The sequence below is a fragment of the Microtus ochrogaster genome, unplaced genomic scaffold (assembly GCF_000317375.1).
Source record: "Microtus ochrogaster isolate Prairie Vole_2 unplaced genomic scaffold, MicOch1.0 UNK7, whole genome shotgun sequence".
Classification (NCBI taxonomy): Eukaryota; Metazoa; Chordata; class Mammalia; order Rodentia; family Cricetidae; genus Microtus; species Microtus ochrogaster.
In genome coordinates, this window is record NW_004949105.1 from 8,415,767 (window position 1) to 8,440,713 (window position 24,947).

The following is a 24,947-nucleotide window of genomic DNA, read 5'->3' on the forward strand; positions in this document are numbered from 1 at the left end:
AAAAGAAAAATGAAAGGGGAAAAGGAATGCTGGAATTTCTTCGGGTTCCACAGATTTAGTGAGAGTAGTTTGCTGTGGCTTCTCTCAGGTGGAGAACTCCTCCATAACACTGAGAACCACATGTGGTTCCTTCTGGGTGCTGCAGAGGGGCCGGTTCTGTTTAGGGGTAACCCAGACTTCAGTGGGACCAGTTAGTTCCCTTAGACAAGGTGGACGCTTCTGACTCCTTTAACCACAAACACAGTATAGCTCAGGCCCAGGGCTGGTAAAATCTTGGTGGTTTCAAATCACAAATTTTCTCAAAGCAACCATGAAGTTCAATTCATCACTGAATTAATTTAGAATTAAATTCAACATTTCAGCCCATTGCTTCCTTTGTTTCTTGGAGCCCAGGCTAACTCTAGCTCCTTTTGTAACTGAGGGTGACTGATCTCAAATGCCCAATCCTGCTACCTCCATCTCCCAAGTACTTAAGTAACAGGAACTCAGTGCCTGATATCCAAAGCACTGGGGATCAAAGCAGAACCTGAAACATGTCTGGCTGCCTGAGCCTTGTCCCCTGCCCTGGGGCATCTTCCTTACAAAACTTAACCATATCCTGAACGTTAGCTCTTAGAGGTAGTGTTGTGATCATCAGTAGAATAACCTGACCCTTATTAAGCCCGACACCTATTGAAGAGTTGAGCAAACTGTCCACGGTGCTAGAGCATCTGACTCGGGAGCCAAGCTCACCGCCCCCACGTGTTCCGCCCACAGATCTAGTTGGCAAAAGGGCTTCTGCCTGAGCTTAATTCTACTTCGGAGAAAGGTGGGTGACGAACTGAGATGCCTCTTGGTTTTTCCATTGAGGAACAGAAGTGACACGGCAGGAGGAGCGTTTGAGAGGTAATTAGGAGAAGTTCCGGGTGTTGTCAGGGCCGACTGTCAGTCAGTGCCGGGGTGGTTGAGTCGCGGTCCCTCGCGGTTAGTTCCGCACAGGCCCCCATCACACGCTGCCCTGTGAGAGTCTCCGTCTGCAGGGCAGGGGCGGTGACCAAGGTCTCACCACCCAGTCTCCACCGTAGGAACTATGGTATTTCCCTCTCAGGCCTCCCTCACCGGCCCAGGGCTCCCAGAGCAATCCTCGATTGCTTACCGATAATAGGGAGCTGAGATTAAGGAGACAGAAACGGTAGAGTGTGCCACAGCTGTGGGTGCCATGGTAACAAACATGGGAAATTACCCTTTGATTGATGGATAAAGTAGGCCTGATGTCATTTGCTGCTCCAAATTCGCAAGAACAAAAGTAGAAGTTGGTCCGTTGGGGGTTACTGACAACGAAGATAAAACATATTTTGAGAATTCCGTGTAAATTCTGCATCCCATTCTTTTAGCTGTGACAAGGATAGGGTTATGTTTCTACCTCTGGGGAAAACACCGTAGGATGCTTTGTTCCAGCCTTGCTGGGTGGATTAGCTGAGGCGGTGGATGGCGCAGCCTCGCGGCGGGTACGCGCTACTGCAGGACATCTGAAATCTTCTGACACAGGAAAAGGCAATTCTCTCTCTCTCCTCCCCCGTCTCTCCTTCTCCCCCTCCGTCTGTGTGTGTGTGCGCGTGCGTGTGTGTGTCTTTCTGTCTCTCTGTCTTTATCTTTCTGTCTCTGTCTCTCTGTCTCTGTCTCTCTGCCTCTGTCTTTCTCTCTCACACACACGTGATCAAGATTAGAAAGAAGTGGAGTCTTTAAAAATATTTTTAAATGTGTTCTCATCACAGTGTTGTAATAGAGAAACAGGCTTTCCATATATTTTCATATCGATGTCTCAGCCACGTTCTATTTCCACATTTAAACTGTATGTGTGTATGTTCAAGTATTTTTTTTCCAAATTCAATTCTTTGGGTGGAGTGGGGTGAAGGAAAGTCCAGTTATTTATAGCAGGCAATAAATAAATAAATCTCAGTAATTTTATGATCCTTGAAGTCAAGAGACAAATTTAAAGAGATTAGTTTTGCCAGAATAAAATAGGGAGAAAAGATAACAGGCCACGGAATTAAATGTGCAGCATATGAGAAAGAGCACCTTCCTTCAGCTCGAACGCCTTCCTGTAGAACCTGGTGTTTGCAGGTTTTCTGTACCCCAAGTTCAGATCCTTCCTACCCCGAGTTGCTTTTGTTCTCTACCATCAAGCGTCTGCCTCTGGCAAGGGTTCCTGTCATGGGGAACAGAATTTAGTATGTCTAGATTCTCCAGAGGCTATGGAAATGCATCCTGACTGTAAGCCTCCCTTCTTTGTACAATCAGTGAATGTCACTAAGCCCATGGAATGAATGCTATGAATACTCAGACAGAAGATTCCCCCTCAGACAGACACACACACACCCAGTCCTGTCCGAGGGTCGCAGGAAGATGACTGACTTGCTGAGGACGCTGGGGATTTCCCACTTGTCTGGGTGAAGAGTGGGGAGCATGGCCTGAGATCCATCCTGGGTGCTGACAGAAAGCCTGAAAGAGCTTGTGGGCACACTCCCATCATTCGGGGTTTGTGGGTGGCAGGGTGCTACCCTCCACAAACCTGCTGTTCTCTACAGCTTCGGGGAGATTCTGACACATCTCCAGCAAACCTTCTGTTTCACATCCTACAGCTTGCAGGATCTAAGAGGAGATGTTAACTGGCATAGACCAGGAAAGCTGAGGAAGTTGAGCCTGGAGTACGGGTGGAGACTGGTGTTGAGCTAGTCCCAGGAGGAATCCAAGATGAATCACAGGTTTTAGAACTCACTGTTTTGGTCATCAAGGCTGCATTCGGAGCAATGCAGGGGCATGCATGGAGAACAGTGGCTGGTACCCTTTAGGAGGCTTTCCTGACATCACAACTCAACTGTCTTTGAACCGGTCAAGGAGCTAACAGTCTGTTTCTGGATCCATGTGCACTCATGAGGGGACTCTAGAAGGAGCTAGCTCTGTTGAGCTGGAGTGTAGAATATGTGGAATTTCAGATTAGGTAAGACAATTTAGCAAAGCCAGGTCGACCAGAGCAGGAGAACAGCAATCCCTTGGCCCAACTGCCTGTTTCACCTGCACTCGAGATGTCTTTATGAAGGGTCAACCCCTGCTCTGTAGCTGCTGCAAACTGAACTTACTTGACCACAGCTCTTCTCCCCACCATTATAGACTCAACCACCATCAGAACAAGTCTGGCCTTCTCAGGCTTCTTAAACCATGGGATACATTGCTGAATTCGGGATCATGAAAAATCAGCAAGAGTAAAAGGTTTCCGACTGCAATCACCCAAAAATAATTCAAAGTGTGAAGTGAATTTTTGGTGTTTCTGTCAGGGCTCCCCAGAGTCCTGTTGTAAAGTCAGTGATCACCCAGTAGGTGCACACCCTCCACTGAGTAGTGTTGACAAAAGCTGCCTAAAGCCCAGACTCACATCAGTGACTGCCGTATACTGTTAATTTTGGTGTCCTTATTGTAGGACATTTTCTGCTCTTCTGGGACCAGTATGGTTTAGTTACAGAAAGGAAAGAATAACTATTTTCTGCCATCATTTCTCAACATACAAACCTCTAAGTTAGGTATATTTAGGGTTGCCTTGTTTCAGAACACTTGATCGCACAAATCACTGTTTGAGTTACTGGCTTCAGTTTCATAAAACTTGCCAAAAGAGTTTCGACTTCAGATTAGGACAGGATTTCCATCCATTTCTGAAATGGTCTCAAACGTGGCTCTGTTTCTTTGTAACCAAAGATTTATGCAAAGTGACATTTTCAGCATTGCTACTGTTAAATCAAAATATTGATCAGCTCTGGAAAATGTTGAAGACACTGCATCCTGCAGCGTGAAACATTCCCTAAAGATTCAAAAATAAGTAAGCACACCCATCTCACTAGCATGCCCACTGGTTTTCATCTTTTATGACTAGCAAAATTGAGTGTTTGCTAAAGAAGAATCATAAAACAAATTCCTTTATGACTATTATCAACTATTATCAATAGTTCATAGTCTTGAAATGTCTAGAATGAAGAGGGATCACAGATGGAAAAAGTTGAAAACTCCTTCTCTAGTCTGTTATAGCTTTTCCAAGTCTATTACTACAAAAGCAAATAGTTAACAGTTATTGGTCCAGCGTTCATGTTGTAAGTGGAACAGGAACTGCCAGTCAGCTACCCTGGCACTAGCCCATGAGAAATGTCTCTGTTGTTTGACGAGCTCACAGAACTGGAAGCCCATGGCTCCCACCTCTCCCTTGCAGGGTTGGTACCACTCACAAACACCCCTCTGGCTCCTCTCACCATCCATCACAGCAAAGATGGATGCTACAAGTACTTTGTAGCATGGACCTCTCCCCCCTTCTGTCTTTTCTTTTTCTTTCCTTTTTCCTTAATTTGGTTAAATAAAGACCAAGACTGTCTAGCTCTCTGTTCCTGGAAAAGCTGTGGTCAGATGTCTAGCTCTGCCAGCCAGATGGAGAGCGAGATTTTTCAGATCTCACCCTCTGTCTCTTGAGCACTTGATGGCTCTTGCTCCTATTTCCCCCTCCCCTGGACACACACACACACACACACACACACACACACACACGAGCACATAGCTATATTCTTGTCATCAAAAGCCAGGCAAATCTTCTTATGTGTGTCACTAAATATGGCTATGACTCTAACTGACATTGTTCTATGCATTGCAACACTCATATAAAATAATAATTATAACAACATATAACTAATGCTTTTATTAAATTCTAATATATCATTCCCATTGATGAACCACCATAAACGGGCTACCAATGCATGTTCAAGCACTGCTGGGGCATAAATGAAAAAATGATGACAACTGTATGATTTTTATATGCCTGCAGCTTAAATTGCTACATTTCACACAGAATCTAGGTAAATAAAGGAGGAAATGTTGGTTTTAAAATTAGTTTTAAATCTTAGACCTTGAGTTAAAATTTCAGCCAGACAAAACAAACAACTGTGTGTGTGTGTGTGTGTGTGTGTGTGTGTGTGTGTGTGTGTGTGTAGGGTGTATACATCCCTGAACTAAGGAGAACCTTACAAAAATCAAACATAGAAAGGGGCATAAGTTCAGCATAGGTGAGACAGCAGCAGAATACTCAGTGTCCCAACAGAAGGACAGCTTCACAGATAGTCACACTGGGAGTGTGTGAGTGAGTCTCCGCAGGCACTGCTCAGAACTTAAGTAAGTATTTGAAAGGGGGGAGATTTGGACACACACACACACACACACACACGGTGGGAAAACAGTGTGAAGACAGTGGTGACGTGACAAAACCAGAGGCCTGTGGCCTGGAGGAATGACTCAGACAGCACTGTCTCCTTGTACGCAGCCCCAGATGAGACACAACAACCTCCTGTTCTTCATAGCTGTGATATAAGCCCCACTGATAAGTCAGTGAGTAAAGGGCTTGCAGCTTTGAAATAAAACAGATATTTAACGTGGCTTACTCCAGAACAAATTCTACCCTTTACATGAGAAAAAAAATTACAGACTTCAAAAATTCAGCCAGAGCAGAGGACAGGGAACAAGAATGTGATTAGAGAAGCAATGGTATCTGGGCCCTGGGGCAGAGACAACAGCAGTGAGACCACAGTGAGTTGTGTTGCTGAACTCAGGACACAGACATTGCAGATCTCTTTAAGCTGGGTAATAACGTGATCTCTGAAATCCCACAAACATCTTTTGGATGGAATTTAACACCACAGTAAATCTGCAGAGTGCTGTGTGTTTGTGTGTGTGGTATCCAGAGACCCACTTGTCAGTCATCAGAATGTTTTAGCCTTGAGTTTGGGAACCCTCCAGTGAAGAATGAGACAGACGCGAACAGTCCTCAAAAGCTCACCACTTTGAGCATTATACTGAGGACTGCTCAGAACCAAATCTTCTCTAAGGAACAATAGCTTTTTGAAGGCAGAAAAGTTGGAGAGAAAAGAAAGGAAAACAGAAAGCAATCTAGCCACCCAGATTCTTAGTATGTTTTCATTTAGACTGAGAATTTGATATATGTATGCAATGACATGGGGTTATATTCATTCATGCCCTTTTCCCTTCAAGCTTACCCAGAATTGCCCTCCTCCCCTACCCTTATCTCCTCTTCCTCCTCCTCTTCCTTTTCCTTGAGTGTTCCATCCACTAAGTCTGATGAGAGCTCTCTGGATGGGTCTCCATGGGAAGCCCACGAGGTTCTTACCTCTAGAACACTTTGCTTTCCATTTGGAAATGTTCTCCCATCATTTTAGACAGCCTGCATATTTCATAGGCTTCTCCTGTGGTTCTGAAAGGAATTATAGTTTAATGGTTTTATAGAATATAATATTTTTATTTTACTTTCCCTAAATCCATTCTATTTCCATGCATTTTAATTATTTTTTCAGAAGTTTATGTATAATACTTTATATCATTTACATCTTTTCCTCTACTCCTTCTGTGCCTCTAACCCCTTAAATAATTAGTGTGTTGTATGTATACATACATGCAGAGAGAGATTCATGTGTGTGTGTGTGTGTGTGTGTAGTGTGTATCCTGCTGAGTCAATTCAATATTGATATATGTATATTTATTGCTGACCATAGGGGATTGGACAACCTACTGGGGTATTCCTCCCTGAGGAAGCACTGAGTCTCTGTTTATCAGCCTCCATAGCTCTTCATCTAGGGGTGGGGCCTTGTGAGGTACCCCCATCCATGTTGGCTTCCCAGTCTTGTTTAGGTGGCCATATTGTTAGGATTTCATGGAAGCCACTTTCTGTCATATAAAGAAGACGCAATCTCCTAACACCCTACTTTTCTGGGACTTAAAAAGCAAGGACTCTAGATATAGCGACACCCCTCCCCCAATCCTCAGACCCTCAGTCCTAATCCTTACCAAGGGATCCTTTCTACCTATGTCCGTTCCACTTACCCTGAAAATAGAGAACATAGTATCCATGAAGGAGTCTCAATTATTTGAAATCATGAATGTCCTCAATTAACCCAAACAGAAGCAAGGGTAACCCCATAATGGGAGTAATCAAGAGTTTCAGAACTGAGAGGTCAGGGTAGCAACAGCACAGCTCCAACAGGTAGGTTTGCCATTGGTTGCATGTACTGTATAGTCTCAATTATTTGAAATCATGAATGTCCTCAATTAACCCAAACAGAAGCAAGGGTATCCCCATAATGGGAGTAATCAAGAGTTTCAGAACTAAGAGGTCAGGGTAGCAACAGCACAGCTCCAACAGGTAGGTTTGCCATTGGTTGCATGTACTGTATAGAATCGGGGTGTCTAGAATGGGGTGGGCTCACTGAGGGTCATACTGCAAAAGAGAAATCACTCCCTTGAGAGAACAGGGACTCAGTGACTCTTTTAACTTTTTACTCCACTGTGATGGTAAAGGCATTAAATTCAGCAAAACAAGAAAACATAAGAATAGAAATTAACTTGCCTTTTCAAGTTTATCAGAAAGCCAACTCTAGACATTACAAGTCTTACACTCTGTTGGCAGTCATTCTTTGCTCTCCGGGGCTTGTTGTTGCCACGGGAACATTGCTGTGTAACTGGAGTACCTGACATCCTTTCAATTAGCTGCTGGTTTGACTCCAGAGGCTTATAAACTGTCTTCCTGCTTTGGTAATAAAATGCTTGCTGTCGTTGGACGTGATTTGTACAAACAAATGTGTCAACATTCTTTTCTTCATCATGATTTTCTTTTTCTGGTTTTGAAGTATACTTTGCCTCTTTTCTCCTGGATTTTCACGTATTCGATAAGATTTTTGCTGAAAATGTCTAGCATTAGAGCACCATAATGATATTTTTGTATAGTTTTATAGCTCAGAAGTGTAGTTGGACTTTTTGTTGGGACCATGGGCTCCCCCGTGAGGATGCAGAAATGTATTAATTAGGAAAGCTCAGTCGGTAGCTTAGGCTTGTTTCTAGCTACCTCTTAGAACTTAAATTAACCCACATCTCTTAAGCTATGCTCTTTTATGTAATTTGGTTACCTTTACTTTATAATGCCCATGTTGCTTGCTCTGCATCCTCTAGCATGGTCTCCACCTTCTTCTTCCCAGCATGCTCTCTGCACTGTAAATCTTGCCTAGCTATTGGTCGTTCAGCTTTTTGTTAAACCAATCTGAGTGACACATCTTCACAGTATATAAAAGACTAGTTCACAACACAGAAGCTTAACAAAATTATTCCCCAGGTAAAATCGAAGAGTGTGCGGATGGGTTTTTAAAAACACTTAGAGGATGCTTCTTGAAAAAAAAAAAGACATACTTGCAGACAAACACCCTTATGCATAAATTTTTAATTATAAAAAGAAATATCAAAGTTAAATTCCTAAAAAAAATCTCAAAATGAGAGTTTGAAGAATTTGCGGTATCTTAGACTAGACAAGATATTCTGTGTTAAATCTGATGGAAACAATATTACCAACTAAATTCCAAATAAACTATCAACATCATTATACGAAAAAAAAAACAGAGGAGTTTCCCTTGTGTTATTGTTTTGTTTTTTGAGACAGGGTTTCTCTATGAAGCCCTGGCTGTCCTCAGACTCAGAGATCTGCCTGCTTCTGCCTCCCAAATGCTGGGATTAAAGATGTGTGCCACCATCACACAGTGAGTTTCCCATTCTTTAAGGCAGTCAGCAGAGCTCAGTCCTTCCCCCCTCCCGTGTATATGTGTACATGCTTACGTGTGTGCAGACACACACTCAAGTGTATATGCATGCCTGTGGAGGCCAGGGGACAATCTCAAGTGTCATTCCCCACATGCTAGCCATCATGCATGTTTGAGACAGAGTTGCTCTCTATCCTGAGGTTTACCAGTAGACTAAGCTGGCTGGCCAGGGTTCCCTGGGTATCCTCCCATCTCCATGTCCCAAGCTTGCTGGTTACAAAGTCTGTGAACACACATAGCTTTTTACATAGGTTCCGGGGGTCAAACTCTAATTGTTGTGTTTGTAAGGAAAGGACTTTATCAACTGAACCTCTCTCCAGGCCCAGAATTCAGAGCCTCAATGGTGAGTGAAAAACAAATAAAACCGCATGAAACGATTGTGCTAGTCAGGGTTTCCCACGGTATTAGTTAGTGCTTCTGTGGCTGTGATGAAATACCATAACCAAAAACAAGGTGAGGAGGAAAAGGCTCATTCTGCTTAGACTTCTATATCTTAGTTCATGATTTAAAAGAAGTCAGAACACGATCTCAAACAGGCAGGAGCCTGGAGGCAGGAGCTAATGAGGCCATGGAGGGGTGCTACTTACTGGGTTGCTCTTCATGGCTTGTTTAGTTTGCTTTCGTATAGAACCCCAGGCCACCAGCTCAGGGATGACAGCACCTACAGTGGGCTGGGCCCTCCCCCAACAATCACTAATTAAGAAAATGCCCCACAACTGGATCTTATAAAAGCATTTTCTCAGTTAAAGTTCCCTCCTTTCAGATGACTCGAACTTGTGCCAAGTTGATGACACAAAACATGTAGGAGAACTAATCCTTGTCAACTTGACAAACGAACATATCACTGCTAAGTCATAACCTTTCCTTTCTTGTTGGTCCCCAAGATCACACATAACCATCAATATCACAATATAAAACATTTTACAAGCTTCAAGGGTCCCACAGTCTTTGCAGCTTCAAACACTTTAAAATTCATTCTCTTTTAAATCCTAAAATCTCTTTAAAAATTCAAACTCTCAACTATGGGCTCCTATAAAACAAGAAAATAAATTAATGTTTTCTTCAAGAGAGAATCAGAACACACCATTTTCAATCTGAACAAAGCAAAATCGAACTCCAAAAGTACAAATAGCTTAATGTCCAATGTCTGGGGTCCACTCAGCAAGCTCCTGAGCAAAGCTTGGGTCTCTTCTCCTGCTCTGCTCACTGCAGCACACACAGCTTGTCCTCCAGGCTCCAGCTGCCTCCACCTCCAGCGCTGCTGCTGGTCTTGGTGCTCATCCCACCATAACTGGGCAGCTCTAAAGATGCTGGGGTTCCTTGCTGCAACCTCACTGACATTTCAGCTTAGTCTCTCCTGGGCTCACTTCTGGGACCCCAGCCTTTCCCTACAGTGCCAAGGCTCAGCTTCTCTCCATGACCCCTTCATGCCTTAAAACCAGCACCATCCTTGTGGTTCTTACACTATCAAAGATTGTTACCATTGTGCTACAGCTTGGTTGCTTCTGGAACATGTCTTCTGTGTGCTGACCTTCAGGAAACACTTTCTAGATTTCACCTCAGTGATGCTGATCTCTTTTTACCACAGTTGATTCTTCAGGTCTGACTTACCAGCATTCATTGCCCAGAAAAACAGAGGTTTTCCTTAATGGTTCTGGTCGCTTGTTAATCACAGCTGATGCTTCAGATCCACCTGACCTGACACCACAGATTCTTCACACAAATGGCCTGGTAGAGTCTATGCTTCCCTCTGAAACTTCTCAAACCAGGCTACCATCATTCACACTGATCTCAACGTTCAATTCTTCAAAGCTCCTACAGAACAGCTTACTGAACTTTCAACACTCAGTGGCTTTTCTAGCCCAGGTTCTAGTTAGGGTTTCTATTGGTGTAATGAAACACCATGACCAAAAGAAAGAGAGGAAAGTGTTTATTTGGCTACACTTCCACATCTTAGTACATGATAGAAGGCAGTGAGGACAGGAACTAAAACAGGGCAGGAAACTGGAGGCAGGAATCAGAGGCCATTGGAGGAGTGCTGCCTTGTGATTTGCTCCTCATGACTTGCTTACCCTGCTTTCTTATAACACCCAGGAGAACCAGCCCAAGGATAACATTACCCACAATGGGCCAGGCCCTCCCCCCATTAATCACTAATTAAGAAAATACCCTACAGGCAAGAAAGGCATTTTCTCAATTGTCTTTTCAAGTGATTCTAGCTTGTGTCAACTTGAAATAAAACCATCTAGGAAAACCGCCAAAAGGAAGAGTGTCTTTTCTACCATGTATCATTAACACACGTCACTATGGGCCACATCTGAATTTCTGAATGTGATTCTAAAGCAGAATTTAATGCGTGTGTAAAAGTGCATCAGACATAGGCACAGCACACATCTTTTTATTCATTGTAGACTTTTCACTCTTTTCTCACTGTGTAAATGCTTTGGTGAATATGTGTGCCTACTTATATCAAGGCATTTCTTTATCTACTTAACATAAATTCCATGAATTGGAGAAGGACGAAAGCATAAAAATCTTCCACTCCTTGAGGGCTACTCCCAGGATCTCAGAAAGCGGACAAATCCCCCCCACCTCACAAGCAGCTTCCTCCCATGTGGACTTGACCTTATAACTACATCTCTCAGTCGTGAAGAAACATTTGCAACCTTTCACATGTTCCAGTTTCTCAAATATGAGTGTTTTACATGGTTTCTTTTTATTTTTCACATTATCTCTTGATGCCTAATTCTTTACACACACACACACACACACACACACCTATACTTTTCTTTACACAGGGACTCACTATGTAACATTTTTTTCTTTGTTTTCTTATTTATTTATTTATTTATTTATTTATTTATTTATTTATTTATTTATAGCAGACAATGAGGACTACTGAGAACTCAAGAACTATGTAACATTTTTAAACTGTTGGGAATACTCCTACCTCAGCCTCTTAGTGCTGGAGTTACAGACAAGTGACACCATGCCTGCCTTAATGTCTGGTTCTTAATTCAAAGAGTAAGCATTTCTCTCCTGCCCTGTCCCCCACCCCTCTCTCTCCCTGTCTCCATCATCACCTAGGCAACATTTACCAGTTTTATAGAACTTCCAGAATTTCCAGGGGTTTTTGATGTTTGTTTGCATTTGCTGGGGAGCATTCTGGAGAAAGACAATTATTGAAGCTATTTCAGGAAGGGTTTGATTTGTTGTTTGAAAGGCCAGATAATCTGAACCTCAATTAAGACTTGTAAAGGGATAGTGGATAGTAATTTTTAAGAATAATGATTTCCTGATATTGAACTATCACTTTAATTTCGGCCCTTGGCCAGTTGGTGAGCGTTTTCCAACTCCTTTGTGCTACAACCCTCAGTGATCTCCCAGACAAGGCCTTAGAGGAAGTAGCTGGGCACAAAGCAGGAAGGCGATGTCTATGGATGCAGAACATCATTGGTGCCATGACTCCCCTTGCACTGTCACTAAGGGGCTGAGAATTAGTATTCCAGCTGAGATGTTCCAGGTGGCTACTGGCCTGCCAGAATCTGAAATAAATGTCCCCAGCACCTCAGTGGAGAACGTGTGACTCAGACAGCAACTTTAGTTTCCAGGGAAGGATACTTGAGTAAGAGCCTTTTCCGAGAAATCAGCCCTCCACCATGGCAAGCCCCCCTTGTTTCTTGCAAATACGCAACATTTCCAAAGATTTTTTGACTCTTCTCTGGAAATACTGTCTTATCTTATGACATTTTCACTCGAAAGCACCACCGTAAGTGTTAAAACTATGTCAGACAGATGAGAGATGGCTCATTAGCTAAGAGCACTGGCTGCTCTTCCAGAGGACCTGTGGTCTGTTTCAAGGAACTGCTTGTTCATCTGGGCCACCCAGAACCTAAATAATCACACAGAAAACTGTATTAATTAAATCACTGCTTGGCCCATTAGCTCTAGCTTCTTATTGGCTAACTCTTACATATCAATTTAACCTATTTCTATTAATCTGTATATATCACCACGAGGTCGTTCGTGGCCTACCAGCAAAATTTCAGCATGTCTATCTCCAGTGGCAGATTCATGGCATCCCTGATTCCTCTCTTCTTTCTCCCAGCATTCAGTCCAGTCCTCCCCGCCTACCTAAGTTCTCCCCTAACAACAGGCCAAGGCAGCAGCTTCTTTGTTCATTAGTGGCAATCACAGCACACAGAGGGGAGTCCCACATCAGAGTTCAACATCCACGTGATGGCTCACAGCCTGTCAATAACTCCATTTCAGGGGAGATCCAATGCCCTTTCTTGGCTTAGGAGGGCTCCAGGAACATATGTTATCATAGATGTACAGCAGGCAAAAAAAAAAAAAACCCCAAAAACCAAAAAACAAAAAAAAAAACCACCTCATCTACATCTAAATAAATAAATAAGTAAGAAAAAAACTACTGGGAGCCAAATCAATTCAAATTTGAAAAGGGCAGCTAATTATTCTAGAGTTTGGTTTTGTTTGGTTTTGTTATTGTTGTTTTGGTTAAATTATGTATTTGCTCTAATTTCTTCTTTGGTTTTGGCGGCACTGGGAGCAAGCCCAGACTTTACACACCCTAGGCTAGTGTCCTGTTATTGTGCCGCAACATTAGACCTGACTGGTACTGACGTATTGACTCTGATTTTTTTTTTCTATTTGGCTTAGCCTATAAACTACTATAATGTATTTTATTTTAATAGATCCCAAGTGGGATACTTTTTCTAAGTTAGGGTCTAACTGACTTAAGTTTTAGCATTGGTTTCTTAAAATCTCAACTGTTTATTTTAAACGTTTAACATTTCAAAAGCTGAAAGAGATGAGATGAAAATAATTCCTCTTACTCAATAAAGCAAATATCTGAAACCCAAGCCTATTTACAAGGTATCTGAATGTCATGGAACAATGACCGTGTGTCAGTGTGTGACTGCGTGTGTACAGACCTGGGGGAGGTGTGCATGTGTTCTGTGGTTACGCTGAGAGTCTGGTTTTCTTTCAGCAAACAAGGCAGGAAATGTTGCCTGTGCAGTAAGGACGGGGATGGATCAAAGCATCGCCGAAGCTGTCTCTTCCATCACAGCTCCCTGTTTGAGCCGCAGCAGCTGCGCGATTCTTTCTACAGTTTCCTGTTTTCAAGAATATTTCCTTCTCAGAGTCCTAGCGATGGGGAAATTCCAGTTTAAAAAGCACTGTGGGCCAAACTGATTTACAATATGTGATACGTGCCATTTGCCAGAGAAAATGAAAGAGAATAAATAGAAACAGAACGCAACAGGCATTGCTCTCGCAAAGGGTGCTCGCTTCCTTTTTGAGTAATGGACGATGTGACTATGCACCTCAGGGTCCAGAACCTGCAGCAAGAAGACCTGGGAACATCTTCAGAAAAATCCAAGATCTTTCAGTCCTCCTGGAATGCGTGGGTGCAAGGCAGCCTGAGAGGAAAGCAGCGTTCTGCAAGAACCTTCCGCCGTAACCGCGGAAGAGAAAGGAAACGCCATTTTTCTTCCCTTCCTCCGTGACTGTCACTGTCTCTGCTAGGGGTCTCTGGTCATGGAGTAGAGGGTCACTTAGCATACCAGGGAAGGATAGGAGCCCTTCCAGGTGACCCACGTGATTCCAAGGTTTAGTACACACTCTCACTTCTTCAGGAACCTTTGTGGTTTTCTTGAACACAACGATCCCACACCCTCAAGCAGTCCTGGGCAGCCCATCAAAGAGTCATTATGGGTGGGTCGAAGAAATAAATGATGTATTTGGTGGGTATACATTCTCTCAGTCCAATATTTTTTTTCTGTTTTCTCAGATACATTTTTCATAATTAAAAAGCATCGGCGTGACGACTCTGGGGAAAATGAAAATGTGAAACGTGATATTTAGCAGCACACACGGGTTTCTGTTTAGACTGTACCTCTCTGGCTGCATACTGTCTTTTTGTTCTGGTAAAATGCTGGAAAACCTGAGGGTTCTCTGCTTAGCTTCAAGGCGATGTTTCAATGCCCAGTTTATTCTTGAACTTAGCTATGGTCTTAATGAATGAGTGAAATCTCTGTATAACATTTCTGGCTTCCTAATGTGGATCTTTGATTTTAATTTTGTTGGGTACCATTTACATTTAGAAGCAATCTGTAGATAATCTAATGTGTGGCGAACACTCGGCTCTCCGTGGCCTTGGGGCAATCGGTCCGTGTGGGACTTTCTTAAGAGGGGGTGTCCCATTTCTTTCTGATCAAAGTTCAGTCTCATTCCATACAGAGATTAGACCCAGGACTCCCACCGTCTGCGGCTGCTCAAGCCTGTGTGGAACTCAAGGGACCAACCATCCCATGTATCCTATGCTTATCCCACCCTCTACTGACGTCATCTTCAAAGAGTTATCGTACCTAGTCTGATGTAAAGTCCACTGTATTGTTTGGGGGAACAATATTTAAGAAAATGTTTGTACACTTTCAATACAGGTGAAGTAGTCTCCAGATATTCCCATCTGTGGCTGGTGGAATTCCTGGGTGTCGAGGAGGCTGCTAGTCTGAAAGTCTAGCTGTCTTGCATTTCCTTTTGCTAGCGGGCTATGCCCAGTTATTTTCTGATTCAAAGAGTTCAACTATCCAAGTTTGCCTCGGTCCCTTCTCTCATTGAAGATATCCCTACTTCTCCTTTGCAGACAGTTTTACCTTGCTGTGTGCTCAGAGTGCTAAGGTGGAAGGGAATGGTAGCCAATTAGGGAAAAGCCAACCTTACTAACCCAGCTGTGTGTGGTGATACCACTTTTATTTTTTAGCATTTAAAGCTGATTCACCTGCCCTTGTCTCCCTCCCCTGGATCTGCCCACTTTCAATGCATAACTTCTTTACTAAAGTTTGACCTTGCTTATAAAGACATGATTAAAAATGATAAACATTTAAATATTCAAAATCTAACATTTTTTTCTCACATGGTCAATACAGTGACGATGAAACTCGTATTGACGAGTTATACTGTATTGACGAGTTATACTGTTTTCTTTCTCACTTATAAAATGGCCCCTGAAAACTAGCAAGTTCTCTATAGATTTTAGTTCTTACTTTTTGTAAGAAAAACTTATAATTTAAATACTTCAGCAGCTTAAAAGAAACTGGTAACATTCATGTAGATGACTATTATAGTAAACATGAAACATTTATGTCAAAATACCAATTTTCAAAGCCATTTTCTGAAACATTAAGTTAGGATTTTCATAATGGCCAAAAAAAAAAAATTGTCTTAGTAAAGAGTATGTCATTGCTTTTAAATGTTACTGTGACTCCTAGCTCAAACTATCAAGTTAGAGTCAACATTTTACCTTTATCTTTCTCTAAATTCTACTGAATCTAAATTAAAAACTTAAAGATGTGCTGTATTCATAGAAGTAACGAAGTCTGGAAAAGTGGTTCGTTATTAAAACTGAGACGCTTAAAAACAGCAAGTGGAAGGAAAACGGACAGATAAGATAGTCCAGTGGATTAGAAGTGAAGACTGCAGAAGAGCCCAGGGCTTCTGCCAGGAGAACTCACAGATGGGGTCTGACTGTGTCTGTGCCTGCAACACTGCTGCTGATGTTGAGTTCATCCAAGTCATCTCTACATCGAGAACTAAGCAGAAATCATGGCATATAAGTGATGTGTTAATGCCATTAAAATTACCCAAAGGGTGTTCATAAAATGTTGATAATGGGAAATGAATAGATTTGAAACATAGGTTGGTGTAGTCACGCTCACCTGTCCTCCCATCGGGCAGGCTGAGGCAGGAGAACCTTGGCATCCAGGCCAGGCTGGGCTGCACGGTCAGACAATGTTTCAGTAGAGGAACCCTGGTCAGCTCATCAGTTATTGTGCTCTTTAATCCAACACTTAGCAGCAAAGGTCTGATAAAATAATAACAGCATGCACTTCTAAAGTTATGAAAAATGTATCTTTCAGTATGCTCACACAGTAAATTATGGAAGAGAGAACGGTGATTAAAATATTAAAATGCTTAGAAGTCGTGTCGCATGGTGATGAGAGCAGAGAGTACTAGAGAGCTGGCAAACAGAAAGGGATCAAAGTTCTTCCGTCAGTGTGAAACTCTGAGGTATGGAGCACAATATAGAGAAAAGTGAGGAGAGAGAATAGAAAATAAAATAAGACAAAAGGCGCATGCGCTAAGGGTTTTAGAGCAAACACTGATAGAAAACAAAGTGGACTCAAAGCCACGGGAAAGATCATAAGGCAAAAACCTCAACAAAGGTAACACAGTTGCATGGTCGGAGTACCGGTCTTCTTGGTTGGTAGTGAATATCCCGGGAAACATAAATGTGGATGAATTTTTGTAGCTGCTCACAAGACATAAAAATACATAGAGGACCAACATATTACAATATTTATAAGTATATACGCATACATAAAATATATAGAAAAAACTAATCGGGAGCATTTATAAGCTACATATTCCTCAGATGATAGTTTTCTGAGCAGGCAAAAGTTTACCTAAACAGATGCTAATCATGACTGTAGATCATGTGATCATGCTAACACTTGATAAAGACACATGACACACATGTGAAGACCGGACTTCATCAGGAAAAACCATTGTACTTAATACAAATAGAAGTTTGAATGAATGACAAGTGTATTTCTTAAAATATATCAAACATATTAAAACATCACAAATCGGAAATTACTGCATTATGAAAAGAATAACACACAGTAAGGGCTAGAGTTCATCTTTAATAACACAATGAAAATTAAGGAAGCACTTCAAGTCTCACCAAGGACAAGACAGAAGAACAGAAACAACACAGTAACAGCAAGGAAACAATGTAGATAAATTTAGAGTTTGAATCCCATAAATAAAAACTTTCTACAACATAGGCCAATTTAAATGGAAATATCCCAACAATAGAAACCACCACTCTGCACCAATCATCAGAAAAATAAGATGGAAATATACTTTTAAGAAATTATATTCATAAAGTTTAGAAATTCTGCCACATTAGCCATTTTGTTCTTTTTAAATTTTTATTGTTTGAGAATTTTCTACATGAATATAATGTATTTTGATTTGATAGAATTTTATTAAATTCACCCCAATTACCTCCCCTCTTGTTTGCCCCATACTCCTGACTCACTTACTTCCTGTGTGCTGTTTTTTTTAAACCCAGTGAGCTCGGATAGAGACCAGTGCGGGCATGGATATGGGGCCATCCACGGGAGCAGGGGCAGCCTCTCCCAGGCTGCTCTACTGAGCCCAGCAACTCTCAGTTGCCAATCCTCCTTAGATGGGGTGGGACTGCACCAGCCTCACCTCCCCCTGTGCTGGGATCTAGCGTGGCTTCACACTCTGGAGGTCCCACCGCTGTGAGCCTACCTGAGTCCCACCCACTGTGAGCTCACCTACACAACAGCCCTGTCAAGCAAAAGCTGTTTCCCTGCAGACACCCATGACCATTGTGCTACATATTATCAGACATACTCTGTCTACTCCTACTTGTAATAAACATGCAAAATATGAAACACTATCAAATCAAATGCAGAAGGAAAATGTAAAGCATGAGCTCATTCAAATGCTTTATAAATGAAATCTACAAATTATATTCATTCTATGTGTGTTTCTACCTTCATTAAAATGTAAATTGTTCAATAGTATCTTTTCCCCCTTTATGATGATGATATGATAATAATGTAGTGATGATGACATAATGATGATGTACTGATGTGATGATAATGTGATGATGATGACAATGATGATATGGTGATGATGTCACAATTATGATGATGTGATGACGACAATGTGATAATGATGTATTAATGATGTGATGATAATATTGACATGATGGTGATGATGTGATGATGCGGATACAATGATAATGTGATGATAGTGATTATTATAATTTGATGATGTCATAATAACTATGTGATGATATGATGATGATGTCTTGATGATTATGATGTGATGAAGATGTCTTGATGATGATATGATGATGGGTGATATGATGATGTGATACTGAGAGTGATTATGATAATTTAATGGTGATGATGTCATGGTGATGATGTCATGATAGCCATGTGATGATGATTATGCTGTGATGATGATGTGATGCTGATATGATAATTATGATAATGATGTCACAATAATGTGATGATGTGATGATGATGTCTTGATGATGATTATGATATGATGATATGATAATTATGATTATGGTGTAATGATGGTGATGATGGTAGTGGGGGTAGAGTCAGATTTAATTTCACATTGTTTCTCTTTATAATACTTTCTAGGCTTTTACAATTGGAACTTTCAGCCACTATTTTGAAGTCTTTATAACTATTCAAAAATTGAACTTTCTAGATGCAAGTATCTCAAATGGTAGGTGTCAGAGATAATGGAGGATAAAGATTTCATCTAGATATCTGGCCTTCTTGTGCTGAAATAATATCTAAGATAACCACATAATAAGGTTTATGTTCTTTTGGAGACGGTTGTTAGGGCTCAAACTTAAAGCCTCATAAAGCTGAGCATGCACCCTATGAAACAACAAACCCCCTCAGTACCTAAGAATAGTATTTGGAAATCAGAAAGTTCTGTCAACCAAAGTACCATCACAGTCAGAGGTCCACAGAACACCCTTCACAGCAGCCAAGAAACAACAGGGACTCGCTAGAGAATGTGAGTGAGACATTTGAATATGTGTATGAATAGATGTGCACATGGACACCGTCCCATAAGCAAGGAAGGAAATCCTGCCATTTCAGCAGTGTGGATAGAAGCAGACATGATCATGTTCTTTGAAATAAGCCTGGTGCCGGACACAGGCATTGTTGCTCCTGTGCGGCTCAGAGTCGGTCTTGTGAGCAGAACGGTGCTCACCCAGTGCAAGTGGAGGGTAAATGATAAGTGGGTGCCAAACTGAAAATGGGAATATATCCTGGTATGGAACTGTACAGTGCGGTGGCTACCAACTAACAACAAGCTAGAAGAACAGGTTGGAAATATTTTCCATAAAAGAATGACAAATGACCTAATCTGAGCCTGGTACAACACATACATAAATTGAAGTGCTGCTTGATCCCCCATAAAAACATACAATTCCTACTCTTGTGTTAATATTAATGCATTTGTTCATTAAATGTGTTACTAACACATATATTTTCTTCTCAAATGAACAGCAAAAGAATGCTGCTCAATTGTCCAAGTGGTGGTTAAGTCAAAAGTGTGGGAGCCGTCAGTGGACATCCATTGTCTTTCCCAGGATGGCCCATGCACATCTGCTTTAGATGAATCTGTGTGTAGAGCTAATCCACAGGGCTGGTCATAAAGAGATAGCTCTGGGGAAAGCAGAGGCTGTAGGAGCAAAGGCTTGGGTCCGCTGCTCCTTTCCTGCATCTGGAAGATGTCCAATGTTGCCCTTGAGAAGCAAGCACTTGGAATTTCTCCTTAAGGAATTCTATTCTCCTTCACTAAAATTCCCGATGGAGTGATTGGAACTTTAAGGTGTACGTGGCTCCCAGGGATATTGTCAAGATAGAGGGCAAAAGAGAAAGTAGAGGTATGGAAATCCCAAACAAGGGCTTATAGGCCCACATTAACTCTGCTGTTTTGTCTATAATGGCTTTAGCTTACATCAGAACCCAACTTCTGAGTAACATAGGGAGAACTTCTTATTTTCTTATTGGGAAGAATGTTTCAACACTTGGTGTTTTAAAGTGCTGGTCAAACCATCTTAGGGGGCTTGTTTGTGCTGCTCTTTATAACCTCTTTTCATTGTTGAATCTGGTACGGTCCGTGTATACTTCAGTAAGTGACTGGTCTATCACTGAGATATAAGAAAGAAATTATACGATAAAAATGTCGGAGCTGCAGATCTCATTAATTCAGTTTTTTTTCCATATTCTTCCTAGGCGAAGGTGAAGTTTACCTTTGAATGCCTAAGAAGAAATGCCCTATTGTAAGCATCACTATACGCGTATTGAAGCCTAATCTATTGAAAAGCATCTTTGTCGTTAAACGAATAGATGTGCTATATACAGTTTCCTATACAACCAGTGCTCATTAACTGTGTTACTTTGTTGAGGTATTCTGATATACAGTGGGGAAATAAAGGTACAGATGTTCAGTCCGTGCTCTTAGGTTGATAGTTGGTGTGGAAGTTGACATGAAAATGAGCAACTGTGATTGAAAGGGGGGCGGGGAAAGGCCGTGTTGAAGAGTAAGCTATTGCCACTGTGACCTCAAGTGAGGAATTACCTCTCATCCCCTCTGGAGGGATAAATGAGATGGAGGAAATCAGTGGAAGGGAGGGCAGCCTGGCTCACACCGAGTGCTCCCGAGTATGCCGGGCATGGAGCTGGGAGGGCGGTGAGGAAAATGCCTTGGATTCCACGAGGTGGGCGCAATGCCGTGGTGAAACGGTGAAACACCGTGACTAATCACTAGGATTAACATTAGCCAAAATTATCAATATATTTGTTAGTCACCGAGCTAAGCACTTTACATGAAAAAAAGGTCAATTCTGCGACACCTCTCTTGTCTAAGATTTTCAAAAATGCGAATTAAATTGCAATGTGTGTCTTCAGAGGAAGGATCAGAACTCAGCTAGAAGAAAAAAGAAGGGGGGAGATCAAAGCAGTTGGTTAGAAGTTGCAGGTTGCAGGATAGATGGAAATACTAGAGGAAGAGCCAGAAACTTCTGAGTGCGGGGGTCCACACCAACTTACTAAAGCAACAAGACTTGGAGTCATCCATGGTGTAGCCAATGGGGACCTGCTTCCGGTTAGATGCGGAGATGCCCTTAGTCTCTTAGGGTCACAGACAGGATGAGGTCCACTGAGGAAAACTGGGCAAACAGGTCTTTCAGGGCTTGGCATCTGACCCATTAGCCCTTTCACTCAGCAGGACTTGTTGGTGTTGGTGCATGGATCAGGGTTAGTGACTGCCTTCCTGATAAGGGTTGAATGGTGGCTGAGTAAACTCTGGTGGTTCCACCTGGAACCAGAAGCTCTGATAGTCAATCTGAGAAGATTGCCAACACCCAGCACACCCTGTTCCCACGCGGGAACCCCAAAGTACACTTCACCACACTTTGGGAGGACAATCCTGAAGGCTGAAGGACACCTGGGATGAGACTGTCCCCTGCATTCCCCCCACCCCTCCGTTCCTCCACATCCTTGGCATCTAACCTCTCTGCTCTTCCTCCCCCAGGGCTCTACGAAACCTTTCTAACCAATGATGAACCCGAATGCTGTGACATCAGGAACGAGGAGCAATCTGCACCCCCACCCAAAGGGACCGTGAACAGAAGAGACTCCTGTGCCAGGAGGTCGCTCACAGTGTCCTCAGCCACGAGACTGTGCCCTGCCCGGCTCAAGCTGTGTGTTCTCGTCCTCATCCTCCTTCACACCGTGCTCACGGCCTCTGCAGCGCAGAACTCCACCGGGCTGGGCCTGGGAGGCCTCCCGACGCTCGAGGACAATTCCACCCGGGAGGACTGAGCGCAGCAGGGGCACACACCGGGCGCGAGCGTACGGCGCAAGGCGCAGGGCTGGACAGGTGCACGCTTTCGCGCGCAGAGCATTGGTGACCCACCCGGGACGTGCTCCCGCTGCTGCCCGGGGAACTGAACCCACCCGGGTGCTTTACCCTCGGACTTCCCGCAAGACTTGTGGGTAACATTCAACAAGATGGGCCCGATTCCCAACAAGGACACAGCTGCAGCTTTTTACCGACTAAGAGGCTGCCAGTGACTCAGTTTCTCACACCATTTTATACACTGTGTTTTAACGTTTGGAGGTTTTTATTTTGTTGTTGTTATTTCTTTTTCTTTCTTTTCTTTCGGTTCGATTTGAATCTATTTTCCGTTTATTTGATTTTATTTCATTTCTCTGCACTTGTTACTGCAGGATTTCTTTGTGGGTGAACTTAAGTCTCTCCACTGTCTATCTATCTATTTCTAGTCATTGTGTGTCCATCAGATACTTCTGTCTCCGTCCTGTCAGTTTCTAATAGAGGAATGACCGCTATAACCTCACGGTGTAGCAAAAAAATAAAAAACAAAAACAAAAAACATAAAACAAAAACAAACAAAAAAACAACAAAAAAGAATTAAAAATCAACAAAAAAAAGACAAAAAAAGAAAAGAAAAAATAAAAAAATTCCCTAAGCCTCCTTCCAACCCATGGACGCCACGCCCTGCAGGCCCTGCTGGCCCTCGCCTTCTGTCCCCAAGCAGACAACATCCGCTTGCTTCTGTCTGTGTCTCGCATGGTGGGTGTGTGTCTAGCACAAGCCCGAACAGAGGGAGCCAGGGCCTAGGGTCCCTCTGGATGATCCAACAGTGCATTCAGAGAGTCAGGCAGCTCACAGGTTTTATGTGGGGGAAAAAATAAAATCACACTAACAGAGTGAAACACGCTCCCATGAACCGAGTCGCTCCCGTGCCCATCCCCAGTTCTTTCTTCCTGGTGGAGCAGACAGGAGCGGTCGGTGGTCCACGGCCCACGGCTCATGGCCAGCAAGCAGCCCCTCCTTGAACACAGGGCGCTTGCCTCCAACTGATGGGAGCAGAGACCAAGAACACAAATCCAGACTTCTGTTCCTCCTTTATCGTGTTGGAAGGGATCTAGTATACAGAATATGTACCATTTTATCCCAGTATCGCCCTGCATAGGGTGCCGGTTTCCTCCGGGTATAAAATGTATACAGCGCTGCATTATCACAGAGGAAACTCTCCTTCTGAAAACAATCAACTGATCAGCCATTTTTACTACCGTGCGAAGCGTCCTCACTCCAGCAAGCTCTAGGCGGCTGAGAAAAATAAGTCCAATCACTGTATTTCTTTTTCCTTTGTGGGAACATTTCACCTGCTGAGTGTATATGAATTTGCTTTCTAAAAAGGCTTGTATGGGTTTACAGTAGGGCCAGTGGAAGGAAAAGTCAATAAGGGCTGTTTTTACAAAACAAACAAAACAAATAATTTTAAAAAGACACTTCACATTCCTTCCTATTCCCTAACTACACTTGGGAAGTGCACTTCGGGTAAGTTTGCTGTGTGGCTGAGAGACGAAGGAAATCCATAGACAAGGTCCTCTTAGTGAACAAAATTTAGTTGTTAACTTTAGAGCTATTAAACACCCTGGGGCACCTGTTTTCGTTCAGATTCTACCCTCTGCATCATGCTTAGCCCTGCGACATGCGTACAGTATGCATATTTTGTTTTGAATAAAATGTTTTGTTCCAGTCTGTTAAGAATATTAAAAAATAATAAAGGTATTGCTTAATAAAATTGCTAGAATTGTTTAGCAGTACATGCACAAATATTTTACTAGATTCTTTGTTTTACTAGTGTTTTGTTGAGACTGAAACCCTAAAATGCTCTGCATAAATACAAAAAGAAAAAAAAAACACCAAAAAAATGCAAAACTCTCCAGTTTCTTTTTCCTTTTCTTTAAAAAAAATCTCCCTCTCTTACAAACGGAGATTTATTTGCAGGTGTGCACACACAGGCACACACAGAGACACAGATGCTACGTTTTAATTTGTGAAAACATGGCACTCTGTGGGGATGTAAAAGGTGCAACCATGGCTTTGGGAGGACATGCTGACTGTATGAGGTAAAGGAAGGGCGGCTCCAAGGAAAAGAACCCCCTGGAGAGCTGTGTTCCAAGGATGGAGGGTAAGTGATTGGATTCTGGGAATGCGGCCGCCACGCAGTGGAAAAACCGCTCACAAACCCGATCTCTTCATCACCCGTCGTCCTTCAAACTCACTCCAGTCACGCTGTAGCCATCTCCATTCTTGAACAAAACACGGTGTAAACAGGAAAAAAGTGCTACCCCTGTTTGCTGGTACAAAGAGAAGTTGTGCTTCTTTCTAAAGAAGAGCATAGTAGTAACTAAAACCTAGAACCCTGGATAGATTGTGGAGGGGACAAATTTTCATTTTCTCTTAATGTTCTTTGCAGTCCATTAAAGATGCTTTCTCCCCAAATGTAGGTGATAGGCAGCTTTGCTTTTAGGATGAAAACAGGAGAATGTGAAAGAAAGAGAAGCCTTGTTTCTTTCCCTTGGAGATGAACACACACAAAAGACAGCTTTAGATGTGAGCTGAAATAATTAATATACTGCCAAGGGTTAATGCAAAACCATGACTTGTAGCTGGGCAGGGGTGGTGCACGCCTTTAATCCCAGCAGTCTGGAGGCAGAGGCAGAAGCAGGTGGATCTCTGTGAGTTCAAGGCCAGCCTGGTCTACAAGAGCTAGTTCCAGGACAGCTAGGACTGTTACACAGAGAA

The 24,947-nt window shown here is 42.6% G+C and overlaps 1 protein-coding gene across 2 annotated transcripts in view; it reads left to right on the forward strand.

The window, feature by feature from the left end:
• The window catches only part of Fam155a (family with sequence similarity 155 member A), a 465,955-nt gene extending 441,903 nt beyond the window's left edge, over positions 1 to 24,052 (forward strand). The window contains exons 3-4 of one of the 2 annotated variants that reach the window (XM_026788794.1): positions 20,561 to 20,607; positions 21,861 to 21,939. In XM_026788794.1, coding sequence (XP_026644595.1) covers positions 20,561 to 20,583 — 23 coding nt within the window. In that variant the 3' untranslated portion in view covers positions 20,584 to 20,607; positions 21,861 to 21,939. Of the gene's footprint in view, positions 1 to 20,560; positions 20,608 to 21,860 lie in introns of both variants that reach the window. The other variant, XM_005366308.3, reaches the window with a different exon arrangement.
• Positions 24,053 to 24,947: the final 895 nt, after the last annotated feature.